This window comes from Triturus cristatus, chromosome 7, assembly GCF_964204655.1.
Source record: "Triturus cristatus chromosome 7, aTriCri1.1, whole genome shotgun sequence".
Lineage (NCBI taxonomy): Eukaryota > Metazoa > Chordata > Amphibia > Caudata > Salamandridae > Triturus > Triturus cristatus.
In genome coordinates this window covers 931,934,374-931,953,968 of record NC_140590.1, presented here as the reverse complement: position 1 = coordinate 931,953,968, position 19,595 = coordinate 931,934,374, and the positions used below count along the sequence as shown (strand labels likewise).

Genomic DNA, 19,595 nt, shown 5'->3' with positions numbered 1-19,595 from the left:
CCTTGGAACTACCGGTGTTCTCATCCCACCCAGATTTTGTAGCTCAGAGGGCACTCTACATGTTGGGCGTTGAGTGCCCTCATGTATTACATTGACCTGACAAAACCCTTCTGCAAAACACAACTGCTTTTTGTCTCAAATCCATGTAAAAGGCCATGCTGTCTCCAAAGCAGGCATATCTCAGTGGTTGGTGAAATGCATTCAAACTTGATACGCTAAAGCCAAGAGACAGTTGTCTGCTTCACTCTACCTGCCAAAAGGGGGGCATCCATGGCTTCCCTAGGTAACATCCCTATAGCTGATCTATGTAAGGCAACTACTTGGTCCACCGCATATGCTTTTATTAAGCATTACTGTGCAGATGGGTTAGCTCACCGACAATCTAACTTTGGCCAGGCAGTTCTACATACACTTTTCCAGTTCTCTGCAACATTCGCTGGCTAGCCACCACTTGGGGGAGAACAGCTTTACATTCTGTGCAGTGTTTCTACAGCTATACATGCCATGAACAGAAAATGTTAGTCTGTAAGCATCTGCTCATGGCAAGTAGTGCTGTAGTTCCACGTGCACCCACCCTTCTTCCCCGGAAGCCTCAGGTTGTTCGAGATACCTTTTATGCTTAGTCTTTGCATGATCATCATCTTTTGTTTCCTTCGGTTCCTTTTCATCCTCACGCCCCTGCTCAGTGACACTGATTCCCATGTGCATTACCAGTAATAGGAGTCACTATATCTTGTGACTCGAAATACTTATTCAAAGAAAAACAAGTTGTGCACGTCCGAGTCAAACACTAGATGGCAGAAGTATACAGACCTTTGGAATCCACTGCACTACATCCTACAAACAGATGGCTACTGTGTAAGTAACATTTTCTGTTTTACAGCTGAAGTCCGTATTGAAAAATCTAGCAACACGGGCCCCCACCTATACACAGAAACCATGTAACATAAATGATAACGTCACAAAAGTCAATAACAAATGGAAAACAACCAAACCAAGAGGCCTTAAGCTTTTCTCCATGTCCATTACAGCGAGAAACCAAGAAAGGTATTCCTCCCCCACCTAACACCCTAAAAATTTAAAATTGGCCTTTTCAGTAGTATAGTCCTTCCATTATTCCCTCCTAAATGTCTTGGTGAGTTAGGGAAACATTTTTAACTGCAGATAATTAAATTTGCTAAGGATCTATCTCCTATGTGTGGCCTAAATGGCACAATTTTTTGCTTCGCTCATCTAGATGAACCAGTGATGCACAAATACTCTTGCTAACGAATGCCCATGACCTAAATGTTGATCGTTCATCTTCTGGTAATCTGACGTCATAAATGAGGTGCACTTTTGTTCCTGTGGAGGCAATGATACTCTGCTTACCATTGTACCATTTTGCAATGTTTTATGAATGTGGCATTAAATTGCTGTATATAAAAAGCGCAACTTAAATGCATCGTCCTTTCCATAGGAACGAGTTGAAGCTGTAAACAATGCAGAGGGAATAATTCATGACACAGAATCAAAGATGGAAGAATTTAAAGATCAGTTGCCAGCAGACGAGGTACATATTTTGCAATGTTTAAATAAAATGATGTTCTAAGTATTGCCTCTTAAGTCTTACAACGTATTGATTATTGACCAAAATGGTCCAGAATGCTTCTATAAAGGTAGGTGTTTTTTGTTCTAGCCTAACATGTCTTCTTTTGTCCCAGGTGTATTTTTTATGCTGTAAAAAATGTCTGCCTTGAAGCCTTCTTTTATGATGGGTTGTAGATTCATCAACACCGAGATGACCAGTGTAGATATGTGGATATCACTTTTTGTGAATGTCGATTTTGTAGTTCCTCTTAGAGCTTTTTGTGAAATTTTGGTTGTAGTACTCGCATGCCTGTAAGAGGCCAGCTGTCCTCGAGGCTGTTTGGTGTAAATACATTGGTGTTCTATAAATACATTGCTTTCAAAATCTAGGTCATGAAAAGTTTGATGGAATGTGGTGCATTATATTGTGTGGTTGTGCGACCTCACCGTGTAATACTTAACGATCCCTTTAGGTCCAGTAGATGTCTGTTAAACCCTCAGCTCAACACTGGGTAGCTGTGGCACTGAGCAGCAAGTTTTACATAACGGAACAAGTAAACATTTACACCGCACCAAAAAAATACACTCTCCAACACCAATTTATAAAAATAAACTGCATTTTTATTAGAATTTTGACACTAGAAACGAAAAAGATCCACTGGAGGGTTCCATGGGTATAGATTTTACAAGCAATAAATTAAACTAATTTCACTCAACCGTGAACAAGCCTTGGCATAGTCCACGAATTGGACACATACTTCAAGAAATACTTCGGTGTCAATGAGGTAGTTTAGAAGTACTTGGGACGACCAACCCAGGCAGGGAGCTAGTCAGTGGGACCGGCAAGGTCTTAAAGAACAGTTACCTTTATTGATGAAGCAGTCCTCTATCAGTTCCAGTCACTTTATTTGCGTTGCAATGGATTCCTATGCAGTGATCCTGATGCAAGGGATGAAGGATGCTGATTGTACTCTAGGGATGCTGTGGATGCAAATCGGTCGGCAGGGTTCTTCCTGCAGGGACTAGTCTGTCCATGAAGATAGTGAGGGAGTCCTGGTTAGGGTCAACGTCCCACAAAGTCCTCTCCAGCCTGGCCAAAGTCCAGTCGCCACTGGAATACCAGTCGCCCCATGTTGCGGTCACAGGCCAATTCTTCTTGGGTCCATAACTCCCTCTGAGGGTTCCACCAACTCTCTAGTAGCAGTCCAAGGCTCTGTGCGTCGCATATTTGTCCTCTGTGCAGCACGGCGGTGGTGGTAGCGACTTGAAGACTTGAGATGCCAACTTGCCCCAGCAGGCTTTTACAGCCGTTGTGTCAAATGTACTGCGTACAGGAGGCTAGTCAGCTAGCCCTTTCAGTTCTCTTGGCATGACCGGGCTTTGGAGACAGCTTCTCCTTGAGCAGGACATGGCAGGCACAGTCCCTCTCTCCCCTAGCCAGCAGACCTTGTTGGTACTTCCTCTTTGCTGGTCCCCTAGAGCAACAGAGCAGTTCCTCTTCGGTCCTGCTTCCATGTCGGTCGAGATCTGAGTCTGTGTGCCAGGTGTGCCCCCTTTATGCTTGGAAATTTCCCTCAGGGCAGGATGCAGTTGGTAGCCAATGGTCTACTCTGTTTCCTCCCACCTGGTGACCACTTCCTGTTGAGTGTGGCATCTGTCTATCCCAGGATGCATCATTCTGCCCACTCCTAAGATGGTGAGTCCCCTCTTTCAGTGTTTAGACCTCATTAGCCATCCCCCAGGTTGTGGCTACCTCAGGGCTACACGGCCCTGGGGAAACCCCTTTGACAACTGTCTTTTCCTCTCGTATCCCCATTGCCGCCTGTCTACCTAAACAATAGAGTAGCCTCTCTCACGAGTGTTTACCACTTTGCCCTTCAAAGGCAGCTTCTCCTTTAAAGCTCACCTTTTGGGTTTGCACCCGTGTGGCTTCCTGCAGGAGAGAGGTTAAACCTCTTTCCCAAGCAGGCCCCTGTTATGCTCTTTCCTTGAAGTCATTAGCACGTCTCCCTATGAAGGCAGCAAGCTGTCTGCATGACAGGCCCCGTGTACACCAGAAAACAGGCACTGGAAAACCTGCGCAACTAAAGTGGCAACTTCTAAAGTTGAACTTTGCCCACCAGTGACATTAAATTTGATGTACCTATTAAATTGGATTTGATGCACTGATTCCTTTGATTCCAGACAGTACCAACATTAGTAGTCCCATTCAGAAGTTAGCAGGGCTGGGGTAGCCTGTAACTCCGTACTTGTCAATGAGCCTACTAGCCTTTCCACAGTAAAAACGACAATTTGGGGGTTTTACTGCTGGAAAATGTAGAAGTTCAGGTTCCACTTTTAATATACAACACCCTGCCTTAGGGCTCGTTAGGTCTGCCATAGGGGTGACTTACATTAAAAAGGGATGTTTGGGCTTTGCCATTACTTTAAATAGCAACGTAGAGTTAGCAGTTTAAAACTGCCCTTCCAGTCTGCAGTGACAAACTGAGGCATGTCTTACCTTGGCCCACTCAGGGTGGCATAAAAAGTGTTGCAGTCACTGGGGGGCATTCTTATATTAGAGGCCTGGGTATCCATGGTACCATATACTAGGGACTTACAAGTTAGTTTGCTAATTTAGGACAAGCCATTTAAACGTGCATCATTTTCAGGGTCAGAGCACAAGCACCGGAGCCCTGTTTAGTACGGAACTATGCCTACAAAAATCCTGTTTCCTTACAGAAAGATTCTCCATTGACCGGTTTTATTGGTTTCAACCTATCCAGGAAGTAGTTCACCCACATGCTTCAAACCATAAGCCTCTTTGTGTTTGTCATAAACATTTCTTTCACCTCTAGCTGCCAGCTATGGTCACTTTCACTTCCATCCTCTCTTCTTACCTCTGCTCAGAGGAGCATTTCAAGATGTAGTTGCCCGTATCTTCTGCAATTTGGTAACTGGAGACAGCTCTTGTGGCTACAGGTGCTCTTGTTGAACAGGTGCCTTTTTATCCTAATTGTTGCTTTTTTCCAGCAGACCTTTATCACTTTCGACCCTGCTGATCTTTCTAATATCACAAGCCTCCTTAAATTGAATGGAAAATAAATGCTATGCTCATTTTACGTGCAGTGATCACATAAGAGACAGACTAATCTAGTAGCATTTAGCAGTGATCTTTTTGCAGTTAATGGTCAACATCAAAGATAAAATTTAAAGCCAGGACTTCATGTTCCCAAGAAGTGAGCCAGGTTTTCTCAAACTGGGCATGCCTCGCATGTCTGACAGTTTTCTTTTTCAAATTGGAGTAACCTGCCAATCTGCATAATGTAAAAATGCTCCCCATCAAATATAGATGGGGTGTGATCGTAATCTATAGGCGTGCAAAGGACAGAAGCCATTCTAATTTGCACAGTACTGGTGAGATCTCTCAATCGACAGTCTTGTAATAGGTGCTTACATAAGCATACATCTTTTATTCTACCATGTATTATTCTTTGTACTTTGAGGAATACCAGTTAGGAGTCTGCTTCTAAGCTATTGGTTTGATTATATTTTGAATCCAAATAGGAACCATAGGACTTGTAATAAATGGCATCAATCAAATTTTCCTGAGCAAATCTCTTTATTATTTTGTAGATGTGCTTGCTAAGAGCACAATATTTATTTTCTATTATGTTGAATCATCACTTCATGAATACCAGAAACATTACAGTACTTCGAAGTGGCCTACTTTTTCCAGTTACCATGGGTGAAATCTGTAAAGAGTAACATGGTAAAACTATCTTAAAGGTATTTTGATTTTTATGAGTTTGTGCACTTCCAGTAGTACTACAGCTACCCATATGCACTGTACACTATCATAAGGTGGTTGTCCCACTGGAACATAGCTGACCTATGACCATGACGTCTTTTTGCCACATGACAAAGGCTGGTGGTTCTCTATTTTTTTTTTCTCCAGTATTGAATCTTTCATAGATTCCCATGCTTGTATCTTCCCCGTCATGGTGGGAGTCTCACGGTAAATGAATAACAATAGCAGTAAAAGAAATGCATAGAAAACCCATAGAGAAGTATAGTGTTTGGTAACCTATCATCATTATTATGTGGTCCAAAACTCAGCCAATCAGCTGCCAGCCCTGACCTCACACTCCCCAGCAGAGCCACCATACCTTCGATTTCCAACCGCCATCGTGTGAGAAGGAGTCTCCCTGAGCCTTGCTCAGTTTGTTCCTTGGTGAACTTGTGAACTTTCTAGCTACAGTCTTTTCACCTATTGTCACAAAATGTCTGAAGGCTCTAAAAAGAGGCTTTTCAGGCCGTGCAGATCTTGTGGGAAGGCCAGATTATATTCTGAAGGCCCCCACAAAGCTTGTTTATATTGTCTTCATCCAAAACATGTGCAAGCACTGTAGAACTTTCTCTGCCAAGACTTTGAAGGACAGAGAAGCTCGTTTGCTGTTGTGGCTTCAGAAAAAGAAGGCCACCTCAGAGACTGACTCGGAGGATGATTCCAAGGCACACTCCTAAAAAGCGGAAGACAGATCCTTCTGAGGAGAAAGTGGATGCAAAAAAGCAGAAAATAAGACAAGGAGTCCTCCATCTTCTCTGCCTCATACACCCCTAAAAAAGTCTTCTGAGACGAGAGCGGTGTTTTCAGCCCCGTCGACGAAAACTGGAGCGTCTCCGTGAAGTCGACGACTTCGTCAACGACTACATTGTTGAGAATGACAATCTCGAAGACAACCGCATCTACAAAGACAACACCGTTGAAGAAAGGTTAGTCGACGACACCGTCGTCTGTGAGATCGTCGATGACGAGTGTGCAGGCGACCTCGTAGACGACCATTCTGGTTTCTCCTTCGACTACCTCGACAACGGGAGCTCTGTCGACGTCAACCTTTAAGTCGCCAATGGCAAGATCAATGTCTATCTCTATCAAGAATTTTCCACCGCCGAGGAGCTCGTCGACTGACAAGAAAAACACAATTTACCACATGGACAAAAATGTCACCGCTTCCTCCCTCAAATCTGCTGGATATGCAAGAGTCTGAAGATGAAGGGTCATATGGAGTGTCCTATACCCCCTCACAACTACAGATTAAAAGCCAGGATACAGACTAAGACGAATGCCAGGAAGGGCAGGGAGATTTTTCTTTTAAAGAACGTCCAGTATCCGGCTCCTAAAGATGAATGTTTCCAACAGTCATATGTGAAAAAGTGGCTCTGTATATACTGTTCCCTAATAGGTACAGGGTGTACAGAGTCCACAGTCCCCCAGAGGCTGATAGAGGTCAAAGTTAGGTATGACCTTACTCTCAAAAGTGGTAGCTTGGTCGAGCAGTAAGGCAGTACCAGAGGACAGTGTAAAGCATTTATTGTACTCACTCAGTCAGCAAATGGTTTCACACACTCAATAACTGAACTCTAGGCCAATGGTTTATATATATAAAATATATGCTTGTTTTATTTTTAGAACCACAAAGGGGATAAAAATATACTTTCTCAGAATGAGAGGTTGAATATCAATACTTTTGTCTTAAGCAATAAATTTATGTAAACAGTCACAGTTGGTTGCAATAAACAATCCTATTTCCTAAACATAACAATGCATTGAGCTCAATGGTAAATTCAGGTTATTTGTAATAAATTACTTTTCAGATTACTTTTGGAATTCCAGGTCTGGCTCCTAGATCCAGCCTTGGGTCAGTATTCAGAATCAAGTGATGAAAGTCGACTTAACTGTAATGATTTTTAAATAATATTTAGCTATTTCAAAAGTTAGCACTTAGAAAATATTTCAAAGAAAACATTCAATGGATCTCTATGGCAAGAAATTCAAATTGCAGGTAGAGTACTTTATCGTTACTTTAGTAATCCAGGACTGGGTACCTAGACCCAGGACTGGGGTCCTTATCAAAAACAGGTAAGTTATTTCGTTTGCAGAAATGGTACGATTTTAAAAGAATATTTCAAATTTGCAAAAATAGACACTTAGAAGAAATTTCACAGAAAAGCAGACAATGGTTTCCTATGGGAGAAAAATGAGTTAGAGGTAAGTATAGTTGTGAACACTTTTCAGGGTCAGGGCTGGGCACCAAGATCCAGCACTGGGAGCTCACCTAGGAGCAGGTGAGTAAATTCGTTTTTGTCACTTGGCTGATTTTTGGTGAATTTTTGCAGTTTTGAAAAGTTCACACTTAGAAGATTTTTGAAGAAAAAGCCAGTCAATGTTACCCTATGAGGAAAATGAAGTTAGCGGTTTAAGGGTAAGTACTCGACTGGCAGAGTTGAAATTCCGGGCATGGACTCAGGGGTCCCCCAGTGTCAGGTAGGTACAGTTGGTTCACCCTCAGCGGTCTCAGGACGGCCGGGTGCAGAGAGAGAGTTAGGCCCAATGTTATCCTATGAGGGATAGGGGGGCCTTGGTTGGTGGCTGCTGTCTGGCAAGCCACGCGGCTGTGGGAGCTGGGCTCCTGGTCACTTACTCAGGGCACGTGGGGAAGTAGGTTAGTGTAGAGAGGGCACTGCCAGGGCCACTCGGGCGGCTGGGTGCAGGGTGCTTTTGAGCCTTCGGGCGCTCAATGGAAATCAATGGGAATGTTCCGGTTTGGAAAAAGGCTGCAGGCTCGGGGACGAGGATGTTTCAGGTGCCACCACCACTTCGAGAGGTAAGTTGGGTAGTTGTAGGTTAGGTGGGTACCCTGGGATTGGGCACAGGGGGCCGCAGGGCGCCGGGTGCAGGGGTGCCTTTTGACGTCGGGAATCTTACCCTCTGGTTGATCGCGGTTGGAGTGGCACTTGGTTCTGAGGCTGCAGGCTTCTTCCGGGATGTCGAGGGGGGTCCTTGGGTGCCGGACTCGGGGTCACAGTCGCCGTGGGGTCGTCCTCAGGGTCTTTGTCCACTCCGGCACTGGCCAGGCTTGGCTGGTGCAGAGTGTGTTGGGGGTTAAAAATAGGTTTCTTGAGTAGAGTCTCTACTCATGGGAGTCCCAGGGGCTTGGAGCCAAAAGGTAGTAGCCAGGTCCTCCGGGGTTGGTGAGGTTGCTGGCCACGAGAGATGCCGCGCTGGTGCAGGTTCGAGAGTCGACAGGCCGGTAGGGCTGGGGCCAAAGCAGTTGGTGTCTTCTTCTCTTTTTAGCAGCTGCAGGGCAGGTCTTTGTTCTTCTTGCTCTTCTTGTAGTTTTCTATCTGGAATCTAAGGAAGGAAGGTTCAGGGTGCCCCTAAATACTAGATTTAGGGGCGTTACAGGTAGGTGAAGGCCAGGGACCAATGGGTCCTTGTCCTGGGGTGGGTACACCCCCTATCCTGCCTCTCTCCTGTGGGAGGGGGGCAGTAGCCTAATCCTGATAGGGTAGGGCCCCCCCATCCTCAAGATGGCGGTAGCCCGGAGATGTGCTTCACCTCGCCTCCCCCACCTGAGGGGTGGGGTGGGCAGGCTGGCACATTCCCTGTCCTTGTATGGGGTTTCCGGCCAAGCTTCCCTCCAGAGTGGGGGGTTGCAGAGGCCTGGGGAATCTCCAAGAGGCGGCATGCCTTTGAAGCTTCCCTTGGCTCATCCTGGGGGAGGAGATTTCTCACCTCACCCAGGATGTGCATTGTTGCAGGCCCGGGAGAGCAGGGGCGCTCCCACCCAGGGGTCCAGCAACGTGTCTGCTGTGTGGCAGCCTGGGCAGCCTCAGAGCAGACGTGGATTGCAGGTTAGCTGTAAGGGGGCATCTCTAAGATGCCCTCTGGGGTGCTTAGTACATTAAATCCCACACTGGCATCAGTGCGGGTTTAATGTGCTGAGAAGTTTGAGACCAAACTTCCCAGTCTTCAGTGTTGCCATTATGGTGCTGTTGAGCTCGTGTTTGACGAGCTCTCAGCACCATGTACTTGTAAATGGCAGCACTGTACTTACAGTGCCCAGGAATGGACCTGGGTACTGTAGGGGCACAGGGCTCCTGCTCCTGTCCCCACACCATAGGCATAAGGCACCCAGACAGAGGGGTGGCTGACATATGCCTTGGCAGTGTAGGTGATGGGCATGGCACACAGAGATGTGTGCCATGTCGACTCTTTGTTTTGTCCTGTGCCCAGACACTCAGCCTGCAAAGGGAGTGTGTGTGTGTGTGTGTGTGTAAGGGTACAGGGCCTCTAATGGTGGCACAATGAGTGCTGCAGCCCTTAGAGGCCTTCCCTGGTCACAAGGCCCTGGGTACCTAGGGTACCATTTACTAGGGGCTGACATGTGGCCAGGGTTTGTCAATTTGGAGTTTGTATTTTAGGGAAGGAACACAGGCCCTGGGCACCTGATTGGCAGGAGCCCAGGGCACAACAAGGAAAAGTGCATCAGCTATTAGGCAAAAAAGGGGGGGGGGTTACTGCAACAGAAACCCACTTTCTCACATCATAGGAGTATGAGGAGGAAGAAGATGCACATCCTATGTGAGGGAAGAGTCAATGTCTATGCCTATTTCTCTAGTGTCTGATTTACAACACTTGATCAATGACTACTATCGCCGTTTTCTGGATGCTAACGCCCCTGCCACGGATACCTTAGGCGGATCTCAACCTGCAGCCCAAGCTTCGGAGGTTCAGCATCCGCCTACGGTGCAAAAAGTATGCACCCCTCCAATAATTACAATTAGAAATGATTTCGCAGAGAGTGATGGAGAAGAACAGCCAGAATAAGGGGGAACTTCTTCAGTAGGATCCAGCGGGTGACGAATGGGATCAATATATCTCACCTACTACGCGGTTTCCGTCACCATCCCCGGCAAACTCTCCGCTGGAGGACATTGGAGGATTCCACGACATCATGGAAAGGGCCTCCAAGAGATTCGATCTTCCTCTGCCAGTACAGGAAACTGATTGTTTCCTCTATGACTTCAAAGAATCATCTAGAAAGTCTATTAGAACAAATCCAATTATCAGTCATATATGGGACGAGGGTTTAAAGATCATGAAGAATCCAGCCTCGGTTGCAGCCTCGGTGCCCAGAATAGAGAAGAAATATCGAGCCCCAGAGTCTTCACCAGAATGCCTAATTGGGCATCCATGCCCAGAATCGGTGGTAATGCAGGCGGCGCAGAGACAGTCCAAAAACCCAGTCTCTGCTACTTCAGCTCCTCCCGACAAGGAAGGAAGAAGGATGGATGGTGCGGGGAAGCGTTTTGCAGTGATGGCAGCGGCTTAGATTAGAGCCTCAAACGCTTTAGCTCTTATCAGTCGTTATAATTGGCAAATGTGGTCGGACATTGCACCATTAATGGCTCATCTCCCAGATGACAAAAAGGAAGAAGCAACCACTATTTTACAGGATGGGGCTAGGGCAGCCTCCGAATCAATTGATATAGCCATGGACATTTCCGCGGTGGCGTTTAGACAGATGGCTGGAGCAGTGGCACTCCGAAGACAAGGCTGGCTAAAGGCCACTGCATTCAGGCCGGAAGTCCAGGCAAAAATTGTGGATATGCCTTTTGACGGGGAGAATCTCTTTGCCAAACATGTAGACAATGCTCTTCAAGGAATCAAATCGGGCACAGCGTGAGCGCTAGGCTCTCTGCAACAAAATAGGTTCCAGTCCTTTCGGAGAAGAGGATCTAGAGGCCAGTACAATCTGAGATCTTCTTACCAGTCCAATAGGTACCAACCTTACAATCAGCAGGGGTACCGTCAGTTTTCAAACTACCAGCAGTTTCGTTCTTCAAACACGTCCTACCAGCAGCAGCCCAGAGGGAAGTCTGCTGCGCGAGGAAAATCGCAGCACTTCTATCGAAGACAGTGGCTTTACCAAGACGCCTACCACCTAGTCATACCGCAAAAAAGACCATTACCTCTTTTTTTAAAAAATTTTTTTTTTATCCGTGGCTGTCAGTAACAGACAGATGGGTACTGGACGTGATACATCAAGGCCATACCTTAGAATTCATACAGAAACCCTCGAATCAACCACCTGTTCACAGGAAACAGCATCTTTCAGTCCTCAAGGCAGAAATGTTGTCTCTTATTGTGAAAGGGGCGATAGAGGAAGTTCCGCCTCAACAGCGAGGGAAAGGATTTTACTTGCATTCCTTCCTGATAAGGAAAAAGCAGTCTTCCAAATGGAGGCAGGCAATGGACCCCAAATGGAGGCAGGCAATGGACCTTAGAGGCCTGAATAAATTCATCAGAAAAATATCGTTTCGTATGCTGTCTCTTCAGGAAATCCTCCTGATGCTACGCAAAGGAGATTACATGGCACCCCTAGATCTCTTAGATGCCTATTTTCATATCCCGATTCACATCAAAGACAGGCAGTATCTACGAATCGCGGTAGCAGGGCGCCACTACCAATTCAAAGTCTTGCCCTTCGGTCTCAAATCTGCGCCAAGGGTTTTCACAAAATGCATGGCGCCAGTAACAGCGCACTTGAGACAACTAGGCCACCAGATTTATCCGTATCTGGACGACTGGCTCATAAAAGGCCTATCATACCAGGACTCCCTGCACTCTCTACAATGCTGCATGGATCTCTTCCATTGCCTAGGACTACGGATCAACATGGAAAGCTCTTCCCTCATTCCATCGCAATCCCTTCAATTTCTAGGAGCCAGGCTACACACGAAGGAAGCAAAAGCGTATCCTTCAGAGGAGTGCACTCAAAAAATCTCATGTTTGGCGTCACAATTACAAACAAAAAGGTCCACTTCAGTGAGAATCTTCAAATCATTGTTGGGGATGATGTCTTCCTGCATCCCCTTAGTTCAAAATTGCCGGTTACACATGCGACCTCTCCAAAAGCTTCTCGACCTGCAATGGTTGCAATCCCAAGGGTCCTTCGAGGATCTAATCACCATCACTCCTCAAATACAGGCAGCTCTGTCATGGTGAAGGATCAGGAAGTATTTAACAAAAGGACTACTCTTCGAACCTCAATGCCCCACTTATGTCATGACGACAGACGCATCACTTGAAGGTTGGGGGGCACACCTCCAAGTCCTCGAAATACAAGGACATTGGACCACTCAGGAGGCTCAGCTTCATATCAACTTGTTAGAGCCAAAACCAGTATTCTTGGGATTACAGGCGTTCCTCCCCAGAATCCACGATTCGCCAGTACTAGTCAGGACAGACAGTAAGACGACTATGTTTTATCTGTTAAAACAAGGGGGTACAAGGTCAAAGCTATTATCGGCGCAAGCTCAAGAGATTTGGAAATGGCTCCTGCTGCACAACATCTCTCTCCAGGTTCAGCACGTTCCGGGAGTTCACAACACACAAGCAGACATCCTGAGCAGATCAGCCAGTGTTTCCCACAAGTGGGAATTAGCTCAAAATCAGTTACTAAGTGTTTTGCCTATGGGGCACCCCATCTCTGGATCTGTTTGCAAAGCACTACAACAAAAAATGCAAACACTTTGCGAGCAGGTTCCCTCAAGCAGGATCTTGGGGTAATGCTCTACATCTACGCTGGACAGGAATGTTTGCGTACGCGTTCCCACCGTTTCCTCTGATACCGAGGGTGTTACGGAAAATGAGATCGGAACTGTGCTATTTAATTCTGATAGCCCCAGCATGGCTTAGACAGTTCTGGTTCTCGGAGCTCCTCCAGTTGTAGGTGTCCCCCAGAGTACAGTTTCCCCTGATTCAAGAACTAATCTCTGTGAACGACAGACAAGTTCTCCATCCACAATTGACATCGCCGAACTTGTCAGCCTGGAACCTCGTGAGCACGAATTTCATTCCTTAACTATTTCTCAGGAATGTCGGGATATCCTCTCTCAATCTTGGGCATGTTCAACAAATAAACTTAAACCGCGAAATGGAAGAGATTTTGTCAGTGGTGTTCCACTCAAACTCTCCATCCTTTTCATGCTTCTCCAGAGCAAATTCATCCTTACCTTTTACATTTGGCCAAAGCAGGACTCTAACATGCATCAGTCAAAGTGCATCTTGCAGCTATTTCAAGATATCACAGAACACCAAATCGTCCATCTTTTTGGTCGCAGAGGGTGATTAAGGAATTTCTGAAAGGGCCCTTCAGAGTGTACCCTCCAGTTCAGCATCCGCTGGTCCCATGGCAGCTCAACACAATCCTGACGCAACTCATGAAGCCTCCGTTTGAACCAGTGCATAAAGCTGAATTACAGTTAATTTCTTAGAAGGCGGCCTTGCTACTAGCCCTCACTTCAGCTAGGAGGGTCCGTGAGATCCAGGCTTTCTCTATTGCAGAACCATTTCTTCAATTCAGACAAGATAGTCATTCTCAGGACAAATCCTAACTTCATTCCCAAAGTCCCTTCTGTTGTTCATCTCAATGAACCTGTGGTGTTACCTACATATTTTAAGGATCCCTCATCTGCAGCGTAGAAGTCTCTTCATACTCTAGACATCAAAAGATGCCTACAATTCTAGATCGACAAAACGAAATCATTTCGAAAGACAAACTAACTATTTGTAGCCTTTTCTGGGCCTAGAAAAGGCTTGGCTCTGTCCAGATCTACTATTTCAAGATGGATAGCTTCTGCCATATCTTTATGCCATGAGAATGCTGGAAAACCTCTGCGATCCAGAGTTCGCGCTCATTCCACAGAAAGATGGCAACTTCAGCAGCTTTGTTCGCGGGAGTATCGCTCCTGGACATCTGCAGAGCAGCAACATGGACAAATGTGCACACCTTTACTAGACACTACTGTCTAGACACAGCGTGGAAAGAGGACACAACGGTGGGACAAGCAGTTCTACGACACCTGTTTCAATAAGGTATTTCTCAGACCATAAATTCTGTAACTATATTCTTAACTTGTTACAATTTTGTGTTTTTGTGTGTGTGTTTTTCCATTGGATCATTTTTTTCAATGCATGGTTTTTTCTTGGTTCTAGGTACTTATTATATCCTAGTGATAAGGAGCAGAGCCCTGAGAAAAAGGGTTCTAGCCTGGAAACGCAATATAGTATACGTACTGATCTTTTCTGATACAAGCATGTGAATCTATGAAAGATTCAATACTGGAGAAGAAACTAGTTACTTACCTGTACACTATGGTTCTCCAGTATTGATAGCTTTCAAAGAATCACATGCGGCCAGCCCGCCTCCCCGTTTCTCAGGTAGACCATTTTTTATGTCTAGATACAAACTTGGCTCTCAATCGGGGCTGGAAATCTGAGATATGGTGGCTCTGCTGGGGAGTGTGAGGTCAGGGCTGGCAGCTGATTGGTTGAGTTTTGGACCACATAATAATGGATAGGTTACCAAACACTATACTTCCCTATGGGTTTTCTATGCAGTTTTTTCTTTTACTGCTATTGTTATTCATTTACTGTGAGACTCTCACCATGACGACAAGGAAGATACAAGCATGTGAATCTATGAAAGATATCCATACTGGAGAACCATAGTGTACAGGTAAGTAACTAGTTTCTTAATCACAGACCATCAGAACCTAGCCAATGCATGAACACTTAAGTGAATATTTGGTGCATTAGACCTAATATTTGATGCTTTGGTTATTCATGTAACAAACTGTTCAGCTGGACAAATGCAATGGATAGTCCTATTGCTTGTTATGTTTGCAATAGTTGTAAAATTCAAATTGTCTTGGAAAGAAAGTCTGTTGTGGAGATTTGCAATCTGTTCATTGCTTGTTTTTGTCAGAGCACACATGGTTTTTAATTCACACGTTCTCTGACTCAGTCTTTCATAGATTCACTTGGTTGAATATTCCCCATCATCAGGCTGGGAACCCTTAGTAGTAAGTGTTAACACAACAGTGTTTGTGTAGCTCCAACTCTCCATTGTGTGTCAAGCTATAGGTGACCTGATGGGTGTTGCTTTTTCGTCTGAATTGTTCCTATTTTGATTCTGCCAATATATTGTCGACCCTGCCTGTTCGGAGGTGGCTGAGGCACCTTCAAGATCTCTTCAGCCCATGTGCCTCATGTGAAGACAAACTGATATATATGGGAGATTCTCACTAAAAATGCCTTTATTGCCTTCACAATTTTGGCGATTTGGTTCACAACTGTGATGTTAGTTAACCCTTCAGCTCATGAACCCTCAATGAAAGCGGATTTTCCAGGTGCTGGATATGTGAAAAGTGACTTAGCCATCATCTTTCAAGGCAAAAGAGAGCACATAGGAATTGGTCCCAGCCTCATTTACTGACCCTCTTAGGGCCTCCACTTCAAAAGCATTTGCTTCTAAAGTGCAGACATGTGCTTCTGGCAGCAGGTCGCTGGAGATGGCCAAGATTTCCAGGTCCATGGATTCTACTTTGACAGTTGTACCACTTGTGTCTTCTTTACCAGCAAGGTCGTCTACCACAAACAAATCCAAACATCTCCAACGAATGGCCTCTAAAGCTTCAACGTCCTTAGTCATCTGTGAAGTTTGCCTCATTGAACGCAGGGTTTTCTGGGTTCTTGTTGACAACCACTTCAACACTCACACTGACTATAATATTTTTTTCCAATCTGACATACAGTTCAACATCCACTATACGCTTTAATCCAGATCCCCTTACCAGAGATCGAACTTGCCCGCCCTCTCAGGAGGGTGGAGAATTTAGTGATGACATTGGTAGTGTTGAAACTGGGTCACCTATACAGGTTTATTTTGACTATCGCCAGGGTACCCTTACAAAGGTGGACCTCCTGAGCTGGACATGGTCCTTGTGCCAGGGGACTCAAAGAATGAAGATGAGACTACCACTCCTGCAGACATGCAACCAATTTATTTTCTTCCCCAGCAACCACAATTTTCAGGTTCTTTGTTTTCCTCTAGTTTCTTTTGCACAGTATGCAAAACTGCTGCAGCAGATTACCTCCCCCTTGGCGTTTCTTGCATACTGTTCCTCTAGTTCCACCCCAGCCTCCAGAGCAAACACTTCCAATAACTTCACTGTCTCCAGCTACTCCAAAAGAGCCCCCTCTTCTTTCACCGGTGAAAGAAAAGAGGACTCTGTTTGAGCAACCACATGCCATGCTGGTACCTCTTCTTGTTCCTCAACAGCCTTTGCCTACAAATTCATTTCTAAGGGACAAATGAATTAGGAAATTTGAATATACCTCTCGAGATTGCTAACGCAATTCTTTCGAGGTATGAAAGGAAGCTGTGGCATGAAATGTAACCTTTTTTGGAGAAGCAGTCCGTGTTGCAGAGAGCAAACCAAAACCATCCTTTGAGAATGTGAATTGTTGTCTTCTGTGAACATTGATGCCTCACTTGATACTTCCCAGAACCATTTGCTCCAGGGAAGTAGTGATGTTATTCTATTCTGTGGGTCTTATATAGGGCATAGCTACCCGTAGGCCTTCCAGCGCTAGAACAGTCAGAGAAGAGCTCACAAATCATATTAACCAGCTCTCAAACAGAACTTGTTACTATAGAGCCACGTTTTTAGGACTTTACGGAATGTGAGTTCATTGGAGAGCAGGCGTAGTTTCAAAGGAAGAGTGTTCCAAAGTTTGAGGGCCTGGTGAGAGACAGTGTAACCAAAGGTATGCTGATGGGAGAAAAATGCACCGTTAACACCAGTGGAAGCAGAAAGTTGTCTAAATGGGTCAAAGTAATGGGATTCTGCACCCGAAGATTGTTAATATTGCTAAAAACTAGGTCGATGGAATGACCTTTATCATGGGTACACCGACCAGCTGCAACAGTTCGAGGCACTATATCTTGTAACAGATTCTTGGAGGCTGCGCTATCCAGGTCGTCGAAATGTGGATTAAAATCACCTAACACTCCAGAATTGGTCCTGTTGATGGCTAAACTTGTGACCAAGTCAGGGAAAATCGGCATAAAATGAGAATATGGGCCAGGCGGGTGGTCTATATAATATAATACCTGAAAAAGTAAACCTGGGACTCTGTTTTTTCCTTTCAATTTTTTTATTAGGGTTTTGCATGCATTTCATTACAGTAAACTTTCGCTTATATATGCTCCAATCATTACATTACATCGTCATCAACCGTTGCGTGAGCTATAGTGAGTGGGTGCTGTGGTTCGTTAGTTGCCGAAGGTATCTATTATAAGCGGTAAGGCTGGTTGCCCCCTAGTGCGCTCTGCTCCGTCCCCATGTATGTCTGCACAGTAATGTCGCCAGCGTCCGTCTCTATCGGGGTCAGCACTACCTCCCCGATGTAGTGTATGCAACGTTCCCTTCTTTCCCAGGTTCACTGTCAGGTCATGTATCTAGGACCACGGCGTGTAAGCCGTCAACCGGGGCAACTACCGCCTACGGGGCGGTTTGGAACGGGCCCTAGGGAGGGGGGGGATCCTTAAACTTGGAAAAAGAAGGGGTGGGGAAGGAAGGGAGTAGGAGGTGAAAAATGGAAGGGGGGGTGGGAGTGCGGGACTGGCGGGGGCGAGGTTCACGTGCCAGATTGTGGGAGGACTGATAGCTAGTGCGAGCGATCCGTCCTGAGATCTACTTAGGAGAGGGGGGGGGGGTCGGGTCTGTCGGTCATCGCTTGTCGCGACACAGGGGGCCGGGTCCGCGCTTGCTCTCGCACCTAGGTACTCTGTCTACCTGCGGAGTCGTCTGCGCCCTCCGCCAGGTTGGGGCGGCCAGGGGGTGTCGGAGCGGCGTGAGGGGTGAGCTGTGGCACGTCCGGGGCGTCCCTCGACTCGTAGTTTTGCTTAAAAAGGATGAGGAGGAGCGCCCATTCCATAGATATCGGGTGTTTACGGGCGCCCTTCGCCGCCTCCTCCCTTAACAGTTCCTCCTCGGCTGCTCCCCATTTGAGCACTGCGCCTGCCCACGCCGGTATGGACGGTCCTTCTGGGGCCCTCCAATGCATCGCGATGTTCCTCTTCGCGAGGAGCACGGCTAGGGACATAAACTTCCACTGTACCTTCGCGGTTTTCTTCTTCGGGGACAACCCCAGTGCACACTCCTCCCATGTGGCGGCGGCCGGGATTTCAGTTGTAGCGCAGACGGTTTGGTACACCTCCTCCCAAAAACGGTGTATGGAGGGGCAGGCCCAGAACATATGCTTGAAATCGGCGTCTGTCAGAAACCTGGGACTCTGTTATCGAGAATAGGAGGCTTTCACAGTTCTTGGTCATGAGAAGAGAGAACATATCTTTTAAATTATCCCTGTATATGATTGCAGTACATCCGCCACCCTTCCCAGATTGGTCTAGCCTAAAAATGCAGTAAGACAAAGCACATCTGGTGCGGAGTCCAGTAAGAGATTGCAAATTTAATTTGTGGGCAGGCAGAGAACAGCATTTTACCAAAGACATAAGATACACCGAGGTTCCAGGAAGTACCAGCATCTGATTAAGATCCAGCCGAGGAAAAACAGTGGTTGCAAGTTGTTAGAGGGAAATTTGCCTCAAAAGATTGAAATCATGACTCTGCTACAGGAAATTGCAGAGCCCATAGTTGTGCTCGCAGTGAAAATTATCTTATTTTGGGTTAAAGAACCATAGTTTCTGGGCCCGGAAGGATGCAGATGGACTTGCTTTTGGCATTTGTAGGGACCAGCTAGAGCACTAGTGCACGTTGGGACCCCAAGATGGCAACGTAAAATGTGTAAAACGCACCTAATGTGCGTGTACTAGTAAAATTCCCCATCATTAGTTTTAAGCCCCAACGGAGATTAAGAAAGTTTCTTGCTTCAAACTTAAGTTAAAAATGTTAAACAATCCTAAAACAATATTTCACCTTTTTAAAAAAGCGCTAGACATCGATGTCACTTCAGAGGTCATCACTGAAATCAATGTCAGAACATAGCATGTAAAAATTGTAATATGTGAGGTCAAAGCTGTGCGTGACGAGGGTGCAAGTTATGACTTAAGTCAACTTGAACTTTTTTTTGTTTAAAATGTTACGTTTAAACAGCCTTTTTTTTACCTAACTAGAATGTTACTTTAACCCAGTGATACTCAAAGGATGGCCCCGTTGCTGTATGCGGCCCCCTGGTCTACAGTAGCACTGGGCTATTAAGAAAACACTAACATACAAAATATGTTGAATAAACAGAGAAGCATCTATTTGAAGTTTAATTGCAGTGAAAGAAAGGAAGTAATTATGGTGCCCTGCACCTCTTGACTTTAGGAACACCATTAATAAAG

At 45.7% G+C, this 19,595-nt stretch overlaps 1 protein-coding gene across 1 annotated transcript in view; it reads left to right on the top strand.

Moving 5' to 3' along the window:
• The window catches only part of HSPA9 (heat shock protein family A (Hsp70) member 9), a 369,556-nt gene that overhangs the window by 282,194 nt on the left and 67,767 nt on the right, over positions 1 to 19,595 (top strand). The window contains exon 15 of the mRNA XM_085617883.1: positions 1,460 to 1,552. Coding sequence (XP_085474009.1) covers positions 1,460 to 1,552 — 93 coding nt within the window. The remainder of the gene's footprint in view (positions 1 to 1,459; positions 1,553 to 19,595) is intronic.